Source organism: Kryptolebias marmoratus, linkage group LG17 (assembly GCF_001649575.2).
Source record: "Kryptolebias marmoratus isolate JLee-2015 linkage group LG17, ASM164957v2, whole genome shotgun sequence".
NCBI classification, from domain to species: domain Eukaryota; kingdom Metazoa; phylum Chordata; class Actinopteri; order Cyprinodontiformes; family Rivulidae; genus Kryptolebias; species Kryptolebias marmoratus.
In genome coordinates this window covers 6,525,908-6,536,143 of record NC_051446.1, presented here as the reverse complement: position 1 = coordinate 6,536,143, position 10,236 = coordinate 6,525,908, and the positions used below count along the sequence as shown (strand labels likewise).

The following is a 10,236-nucleotide window of genomic DNA, read 5'->3' as shown; positions in this document are numbered from 1 at the left end:
CCCCCTTGTTTTGGTAAAAGTCTTTCTTCTTGGGCTGCCTGCTAGCTGTCTCTACTTGTTGTGACCCCGTGTTTGATACTTCATGCGTCTCCATCTTTCAGCACTCATGGTGAAAACACCGGGCCGCACAGAAAGCCGCTGCCGTAAAGCATGTCGCAAACCTACATGTAAAGCAGCGTCATGTCATAAAACGGAGGTTCTTCGCAAAATAGTTATTTTTTCTTCTTATTTATTACTTATATACACTGAATGTATGCAAAGTGACAACACTAATACATTTGTCGTAGCCTACGTTATGAAATATTTACATGAATCATTGATACAATTATGATAGACACGACAGAAACTATAGAGACGATAGAAACGATAGAGACGATAGAAGAAAATATATCACGATAGACACTTTTCTATCATCCCCACGAAATGTATCGTTATATTGCCCAGCACTAATTGTGAGATATTTTTGTTTCCATGCATAGACCACAGGACACACTGCCCTTCCCTCCACTCACATTGCTGGAACAGTTTTTTTCTGACAGGCTTCTCCACTCTCCAGTTTCTGTTCAGAATTTTGCAAATTTGTCACAAAGAGACTGCCACTATGTCCAAAAGATGGTGCACAGAAACAAGCAAACAAAACAAACGTGTCCCAACACTGCCCGGCTGATGCATACTTTCTGCCTGTGTTTCTGTGATGTCTCCTTCGTGCATAACAACTTTGATATCTCCTTCTACAATTTTTTTTCCATTTTCTAAAAATGCTTTTAAGTTTATGTTTATAAATTTTGTTGGAACAGTTGTAAAGACAGCTGTATTTTTTAACAGTCTCAGGCAGTTGATTCTCAGCGGAGCAGTAGAAGCAAAATGACTCCATTAAAGCTCACTGGCTTTTCCATGTAAGCACGTCCACAACTATTTCTGATCAATCACACAATACTTGGCGCATACCTCTGTGAGAAAAAAGTTTTGCCTGGACCTTGTGCCAAGAAGGGGTGGTCGCAATTTTTGTCTTGCAACTACATCAGTGAGATACGATTTTGTGACTTCTTATGGAGTATAAAGCGGCCTTATGTCCCAGCTTGAAGTTGTTAAAATGTTTTCAGACACATTGTTGTCTCTATTCAGACAACAATGTGTTGTTTTCCTGATAGAGGCTTTAGTTTTTTTAACATGAGCAACTTAGCAACAAACTTTGCAGCCTTGGCCCATAATACTGATATAAAAAACCTTGGTGTTATTTTTGATCAGGACATGACTCCTAAACTCCTATTTTAGAATATTACCAGGACTGATTTCTTTCACCTTTGCGATATAACTAAAGTTATAAACATCTTGTCCCAGAAAATGCAGAAAAACCGCTCCATGCATTTATCACGTCTAGGCTGGACTACTGTAATTCTTTTTTATCTGGGTGTCCAAAAAAACTCTCTAAAAAGTCTTCAGTTGATCCAAAATGCTGCTGCCAGAGTTCTGATGAGAGTTAGGAGGAGAGATCATATTTCTCCACTTAAGCTTCTCTCCACTTCCTGTCTAATTCAGAATAGAAATTAAAATCTTACTTCTAACATACAAAGCTCTCAACAACCAAGCTTAATCTTATATAAAATAACTTATTATTCCATATTTTCTTAACAGAGCACTTTGCTCTCAAACTGAAGCTTGTGGATCCTAGACTAGACTTAAGACTTTCCTTTTTGATAATTCCTATAGGCAGGGTTGGCTTGGGTTTCCTGAGCTATCCTTCAGTTATGCTGCTATAGGTTTAGACTTCCCATAATGAAAACACCTGGACTACTTCCTGTTTATTAAACTTTCTTTCATGTCTTTTCAACCTCCAGCTAGGTGTAGCTGATGGTAACTCATCCTGAGCCTGGTTCTGCTAGAAGTTTCTTCCTGTTAAAAGGAAAATTGTTTCCTTTTTCACTGTTGCCTCTGTGCTGTTCAGGATTACAAATTACAATGAATCAAAAGTTTGACAATGTGTTGTTTTCCTGAGTTAGATAACTGTTACTAATTGGCATTTAGTAACATATGAATTTTGATTGTTTTATTGGATTGAATTGACTGTGTGTAACCATATTAAGTCTTAATTTGTTTTGGACTGAAATGAACAGCACATGATTTGATGTGATCTGGACTGTGTACTTCCTTGTACTTCTTTGTATAGTGCCCTGTAACAACTTTTGTTGTTAAAGGGCGCTATATGAATACATTGAATTGAATTAAATTAAATTGTTTTGTTTGTTGGAAACCTAATGGCACTGTATAATGAGCCTTACCATCATCTGCCAAATGTTGTAGCCAGTCGTGAGAGGCCTCTGTCTGCTCCTCCAGCCTGTAGCGCTCTGCCCAGCGGAAAAGATCTCTTAAGGTGATGAAGCCATGCTTACCCGCAAACACAGAAGATCCTTTGCGTAATGACTGGATGGATAGAGGGAGGCATTTGAAAACTGTCATTTGGATTTCCCAGAATATGTAGATCATTTTTTTAAATTACCCAGAAACTGTAGTGTTACCTGAAGGTCTAGCATGACTTTGACCAGCTTGGTGCAGTAAGATGAAGGTAAGTTGCACCTCTGATGAAGAATGGTCTCCAGTTCTCCACTGGGCAGCTCATCAAAGTGGAGCTCCACAAAGCGGTTCCGAAAGGCTCTGGAGAGCACCTAGACAGGAGGAGATAAGTATTTACTGATTATTTCAAACTGCAGCAGAGAAAGAAGTTAAGCATATTGTGGTCAACTTAACTTATATATCAAATATCACTAAAATCAGAATGGATCAAATAGAAAGAGTAATAAGTGGTACAAGTTCCTAAAGACGACATCTACTGTTTTATTACATCCATTAGTGTATTTCTTTATTATGCTTAAGAACTAGTATTTTGGAGTGTATACGTGTCCCCAAGCTCTCAAATTATGCCAAAATACACTTGTCAAGTTTTAAAGACCAACAAAAATCATTTTATAGGAAATATAGTTGTTGTGTTTTTAGCTCCCCTAATGGTCAAACTGTGCAAAGAATAGGATCGGACTGAGAAAAAGAAATGCAAAAGTTCAAAATTTTCTTCCATCTGTGTAATATCACAAAAATTAGAAACATCTTGTCTCAAAATGATACAGAAAAATTCGTCCATGCCATACACACACACACACACATACATATATATATATATATATATATATATATATATATATATATATATATATACACAATGTTATGTATGTATGTATATACACACACACTGCCTGGCCAGAAAAAGAGTCGCCACCAGGATTTTACTAAGCAAATAGGTATGCGCCTCCTGTTGGATAATTACTGCATGGGCGATTATGTTTCAGCTGTTATTTAACCCCAACTGGTGCAATGAGTTGCTTCTCTTTTCCTAAACAACCGTGTCTAAAGACACATCCCGTGGTCGTGGAAAAGATGGAGAAGTACAGAGAGGGTCAGAAAGTACTTCATTGTGTCTTTGCAGATTTTAAAAAAGCATATAACAGAGTGCAGAGGGGAGAGCTGTGGTGTTGTATGAGGAAATCTGGAGAGCCAGAAAAGTATGTTAGCCTGGTACAAGAAATGCATAAGAACAGTAGGACAGTGGTGAGGTGCGCTGTAGTAGAGATTGATATCTTCAATGTGGAGGTGAGACTGCATCAAGGATCTTGTTTGATCTGGTGATGACGACAGACTAACAGATGAGGTCAGGCAGGAATCTCCATGAATAATATTTGCAGATGACATTGTGATCTGTGGTGAGAACAGGGAATAAGTGGAAGAGAACCTGGAGAGGTTGAGAGATGCACTTGTGAGACGAGGGTTGAAAGTCAGCTGTAGCAAGACAGAGTACCTGTGTGTAAATAAGAGGGAGGCAGGTGGAACAATGAGGCTACAAGGAGCAGAGGTCACAAAGGTGCAGGACTTTAAGCCCTTAGGCTCAACTGTCCAGGAAAACGGGGAGTGTGGTAAAGAAGTGAAGAAGAGAGTGCACGCAGTATGGAGTGGATGGAGAAATGTTTCTGGAATGATTTGTGACGACAGGGTAGTAGCAAAGGTCAAAGGAAAGATTTACAAGACAGCGGTGAGAGCAGCTATGTTGTATGTTTTGGAGACAGTGACTCTGACAAAAAGACAAGAGACTGAACTGGAAGCGGCAGAGCTGAAGATGTTGAGGTTCTCCTTGGGAGTGACAAGGATGGATAGTATTAGGAATGAGGTCATCAGAGGTAGAGCACAGGTTGAACGACTGTGAGAAAAAGTTAGAGAGGCCAGACTGAGATGTTTGGACATGTGCAGGGACACATGCAGGGACAGTGGGTATATTGGTAGAAGGATGTTAGAGATGCAGCTGCCAGGAAAAAGACAAAAACGCCCCTGGTGTCACCTCATCAGAAGCTCCTATTACATTACGCCAGCCAGGATTGGCTGGAGATACGCTCGTCAGCGTCAGAGAGGGCAGAGTCCCTCTCCCTATAAATAGGGCTGACGCTGCACTGAGAGTTTATTCAAAAACCTCTTCTCGCAACGAGCAGAAGTTCCAACCAGGTCCCTGTTGGTACTGCCTTTTTTCTCTGAGCCCAGCTAAACTGTCCACAGACACGCGCGCAAGCTCGGTCGCCGGGCGCTTGAGTGAGTGTCTCACCAGGTCACCCTCCTTGCTCTGACGTTGCGAGAAAGAGGTGAACGTTTTTGAATAAACTCTCAGTGCAGCGTCAGCCCTATTTATAGGGGGAGGGACTCTGCCCTCTCTGACGCTGACGAGCGTATCTCCAGCCAATCCTGGCTGGCGTAATGTAATAGGAGCTTCTGATGAGGTGACGTCAGGGCCGTTCCCAATGTGAGACACTCACTCATGCTACTCAGAGAACCGGGGTTACGAAAGTAACCTAAAGTTGTTTTTACCTTGATTGTTCGATGTAGAGCATTATTTATATGACTGCACTTTTTAACCTACTGTTGTAGGTGCACTTAATCATTGAAGAGAAAAAAAAACTGCAAAAAAAAAAAGCTTTCTATTGGCCACTGTCAAACTGGGCCAAATTGGTTGGCGGTTGCTTAGCCTGCTTACTAATTTCATGTGGTAGCAAAATAAAATTTAGGTGGGAATGGGTGTAGCCTGTACCATCCGATGCTGTACAGTGCAGGGATTGGATAGATATAAGGCTTTTAATTGTGAGGCTTACAGTTTAGAAGTAATAGAACAAAATGCAAAAACCTCAATGATAGCACCCCCTACAGGTGTACATGTCTTAGTATTTTTGTGAGCCTCATTCACAAGCCCTAGTTACCACCATGTAAATATCAAACCTAACCTCTTTCTGGTTTAGGCTGCAGTATGTCAGATTTATGGAATAAAAAATAAATAAATAATAACAATAAAAAACAGAACACTTTCAACGCTCTTAGCATGGAAACACTGCTGCATTGCAGTGGCATGGTTGTACTCCTGAGAAATACTACTCCACAGTAGTTAAGAGCTAATCATTCTTGTAATCTTTAGAGACCTCTTAGATCGGTTTGGGCTGAACTTTCTAGTTTTAATATTAAATACCTTTCTGCCACCATAAAGACCAGGAGGATTTTGGGTTGCAAACAGCATAAATCTTGGATGAGCCTTGATGACCTCCTGAGTCTCAGTCACAAACAGCTCCCTATTGTCATCCAGTAGTCGATTGAGAGCTTCCAGGACATCAGTAGGGGCAAGGTTCAGCTCATCCAGAATGATCCAGTAGCCTTTCCTCATGGCATCAATCAAAACACCTAAAGCATATAAATAGTACATATTAGACTTCAAGTAGTGTCACAGCTGGCTGTGGAATATATGGTGGAAAACTTTAAATGACATTAATTCATGACTCAGTTGCATTCAGTTCAGGTAACTTATTGTATTCTAACCCTTAAAGAAAAAAGATTTCTTCACTATCATTACACATCCACTCAAAAACAAAACAGTTCAAAAACATGCAGGTACCCAAAAGAAATGGTCATAACGTAATCTGGCTCACATGAAGAAAAATTATGGGTCTATTAATGATTCAATTTGCAAGGAGCTGGTATGTCTAGAAGAGTGGTGTCCAATCCTGGTCCTGGAGGGCTACTATCCTGCATGTTTTAGGAGTTTCTCTGCTTTGACACACCTGATTTAAATGAATGAGGCTTCTGCAGAACTTGAAGACATGCTAAAGAGCAGGAAAACAAACTAAAACAAGCAGAGTAGTGGCCATTGAGGACCAGGATTGGACACCACTGGTCTAGAACATAAACTTAAGGGAAATGATGACCATCAGCGGTGGACCTATAAGTTATCAGGTTGTTGCTGGAGGATAAGACACACAGTGAAGGTCAGCGAACACAAAGGATGCCTCGTAGACTTATCAGACTGCATTACCAGAACATGACATGTCTGATTGGGGTCACATTGTGGATTTGCATGAGATTAAAGCTATGTTAACACTGTGAATCTTAATGCTCAATTCCAATTTTTTGCTCAAATCCAATTTTTTGGCATGGCCATCAGACTCTGGTAAATAGTTTCCAGTTCCTGAAATGAGCAATATGAACAGAAGATATGACGTCCCACTCCGCACGCTGAATTTATGGAAGTAAATATGGGTGCTGCAAGTGTTAGCATGTGTGTATGGCTTTTGAAGTTGCTGTCCAATTCGGGTACATCAAAATGATGAAAGATAAAAGAAGTTAGAGAATAAAAAGAGCGAAAATGTTAATTATGACCTTTTTTGGAGCTGTGGCTGCTACCTCTGTGCAGAAGCATGTGTGGATGCAGAGTCAGAGCCAAGAGTGGTAGGAGTTTGATGTGAGGGACCTTTTTGCTACCCCTCGTTTAATGAAAGACAAACCCACAATGGTCACAGAAATAACTACAATCTGAAAAAAGTAATAATAAATAAAAATTCTACAAAAATGAAGAAATGAAAGTCAGACATTGCTTTTCAACCATGCTTCAACAAAATTAAAAAAATAAAATAAAACTCATGAAACAGGCCTGGACAGAAATGATGGTACCCTTAACTTAATATTTTGTTGCACAACCTTTTGAGGCAATCACCGCAGTGAAACGATTCCTGTAACTGTCAGTGAGACTTCTGCACCTCTCAGCAGGTATTTTGGCCCACTCCTTATGAGCAAAATGCTCCAGTTGTCTCAGGTTTGGAGGGTGCCTTTTCCAGACGCCATGTTTAAGCTACTTCCAAAGATGTTCAATAGGATTTAGGTCAGGGCTCATAGAAGGCCACTTTAGAATAGTCCAATGTTTTCCTCTTAGCCATTCTTGTGTGTTTTTAGCTGTGTGTTTTGGGTCATTATCCTGTTGCAAGACCCATGACCTGCGACTTTTTGTATTTTTTTGATAAGGTTGCCGCTTCGTACCTTCTTTAAACACCAGCTTGCCCCGGTCATCAGAAGAGTAGCAGCCGATGTACTCCTGGATGTCAGTATGCTCGTGATTGTTGATTCTCACACACTGGTTTCCACTGGCTGCAGCCAGCCAGCAGATGAGGCTGGTCTTCCCAACAGATGTCTCTCCCTGGATCAGCACTGGATGAATCCTGTGAGTCCCAAACATGAGAGAAGTTGATGGAAGGACATACTATTGATCATTTATTAGTTCAGTGTGTAGTGCAGTTGTCCCAAATTCATTTAAATGCCTATAGATTGGAGCTACTAGCTATTGCTGAGTCATTTAACAGTCTGTCGTGATAATAAAGAACTGTTTGGCTTTCACATAAATCAGCCCATAAATATTTTTAATGTGACTGCAGCAGTTAGGAGTCATGCAGTGATGAAAGTGATAACATAAAGTCATGGAAAAAAGATGGTCCATCCTCTTTCAGTTCTAGGGTTTTATGTATCAAGATGCAGAAAAACTGATCTGGTCGTTGTCAGTCTAAATTTATTTTAATCTTACATATGAACCAAAACACACAACAGAATCCATGTTATTTATTTAAAAAAACAACATAGAATGGCTGTGTTTGAAAATTTCACTCCAGCCTTACTGCTTCCAGAGGATTTAAAAGATTTAGTATCAGCCAGGAGCTGCTGTTAAAAATGTACTGATTATTTGATCATCATTAGTGAAACCACCTCTGTAAAAGCAAGGCAGAAAGACATTAGCAATGATCTTAGAGAAGCAACTGTTGCTACCCATCAATCTGGGAAGGATCAAAGGTCATTTCCAAATTATTTGAAGTTCATCATTCTACAGAGAAAAAGTAATCGAACTTATTACATTACTGGCTGGCTGTTACGGTATTAGCCTAGTATTTAAAAAAATACTTCAAAAATGTAAAATCTATGTAAATTCATAATTTCATGTCAGTGTCTGTATTGTCAAATGAATTTACTACACCTTTTTTTCTTGGAAAACATTTAACTGAAAAAACCTTTTCAAACATTTCTCGACAAAACTGTTAGGACAATTTAGTTCTCACTTAAAAGTGCATTTAAGGGGGTGGGGCCTGTGTGTGGTGGTGGTGGTGNGTGCAGTAATGGAGTAGACGCGTTTTGCAGAGCTCCGTGTTACTGCCTCCATTTAACATTTAATTACTGCACTAAAGCATTCAAGTTTTTTCACTGGAAGACTAGTAGACGTCCTACATATCCAAAGCTTGCAGTTTTGATTGATTCCACCAGTTGACTCAGTGTATCACAGCATCTTAATTTCAGACCCCATGCCTCTCTTAATACAGATCCACTTCAACCTTTATACTCCCTCGTTTAATTGGAAATTTAACCACCCTTTCAATTCGGACAAAACCTTACAGGACTATATTTCAGTCAAGTTTTCAGATTTTCTTCTTTTTAATGAAGAAAAATATCTGACTCAGTTTTATGGGAGTTTTTTAAAGTGGTATTGCTGGGTGACATTATTTCATATCAGTCTTCAATCAAAAGGGCTAAATCACGGTGCTCTGTAGATATTCAGACTGAATTGGAAGTGTTGGAGGACAACTATCATAATACAAATGACGAAAATACTCTCAGTGCCACCTTGAAGATAAAATTTTAATACAATCACATGCTTGGGGAACAGGTCGATAAATAAATTCACAAACTTAAACAAAACATTTTTGAATTGGGAGATAAGTCTGACAGATTGCTCTCCAGACAACCAAAAGGCACACTAGCAGGTAGAGCAATACATACCATCTCTTCACCCTCTGGCCAACTCCTAACTGACCCTAAACTTATAAATTGAAGAAATCAAAACTGTGATCCACTCATTCACTTGTGGTAATGTTTGTGGCTCTGAAGGGTTCGGAATCGAATTTTATAAGTCATTTAGATGTGATTACCCCACTTCTCCTTCGTATAGTGAACTCTTCAGTGAAAGGTGGAATCTTTCCTAAAAAGTTTGTAAGACCACATCTGCCTTCTCCTGAAAAATGGCAGGGACTGCTCCAATGCTGTGTCATATCGCCCCTTAAGCTTGCTAAACAGTGACCAAAAGACAGCTGCCAAGGTATTGACTAATCATCTAAACAAATACATAGCCACACTGATCCATCCCGAATAAACTAACTTCATCGCTAACAGGTTTTCGTTTTCCATCACACGTCGACTCCTACACGTTATGTACCTCACCAACCCACCAGGCTCGGCAGTTATTTCGTTAGATGCTCAGCAGGCATTTCACCAAATTGAGTGGGAGTATGCAACACTCCAAAAAATTGGCTTTGGTGACAAATTTATGACTCAATTAAAAATGCTTTATGCTGACCCTATATCCTGACCAATCACGACAGGTCCACTCCTTTTCTATTGCATTGTGGAACCAGTTAGGGTTGTTGCCTCTCGCCTTGGCACCCATTGCTATTTCCATCAGGGTCAACTCTTTGATCGCCGGCATTTCGGACCACGCTACAGACAGTCCCATAGGTCTGTACGCAGACAATGTGATTCCGACTCTTTCAGATGTCACAGACTGTCTTACTCGGCTCCTTACTCTAATAAAATAAACTTAAGACAGCTTTCTGGCTTCACTATTAACTGGGACAAAAGTCTGTTTATGCCTCTCTCACATGGCCTGGACCAGGGGTGGAAATTAGCACCCGCCACTGGCCAAATGCAGGTAAATATTTGAAGTGGCGGGTGAATTTGATCAACACACACGCCACTGTGGCGGGTTGGCAATTTGAACAGAAAAGATGTTATTTGTCCTCTTGACATATAGGGGGCAGCAATGTGCTCGAGTTGCTGCTAAATGCAAGAAGGAGAAAAGTT

General features: G+C 40.1%; 1 protein-coding gene across 2 annotated transcripts in view; it reads right to left on the bottom strand.

The window, feature by feature from the left end:
* The window catches only part of mdn1 (midasin AAA ATPase 1), a 206,600-nt gene that overhangs the window by 148,782 nt on the left and 47,582 nt on the right, over positions 1 to 10,236 (bottom strand). For both annotated transcript variants that reach the window (XM_017437728.3, XM_037980849.1), the window contains exons 24-27: positions 7,381 to 7,559; positions 5,546 to 5,754; positions 2,517 to 2,663; positions 2,280 to 2,421 (exon numbers count right to left, since the gene is read on the bottom strand). In XM_017437728.3, the coding sequence (XP_017293217.1) occupies positions 2,280 to 2,421; positions 2,517 to 2,663; positions 5,546 to 5,754; positions 7,381 to 7,559 (677 nt within the window). The remainder of the gene's footprint in view (positions 1 to 2,279; positions 2,422 to 2,516; positions 2,664 to 5,545; positions 5,755 to 7,380; positions 7,560 to 10,236) is intronic.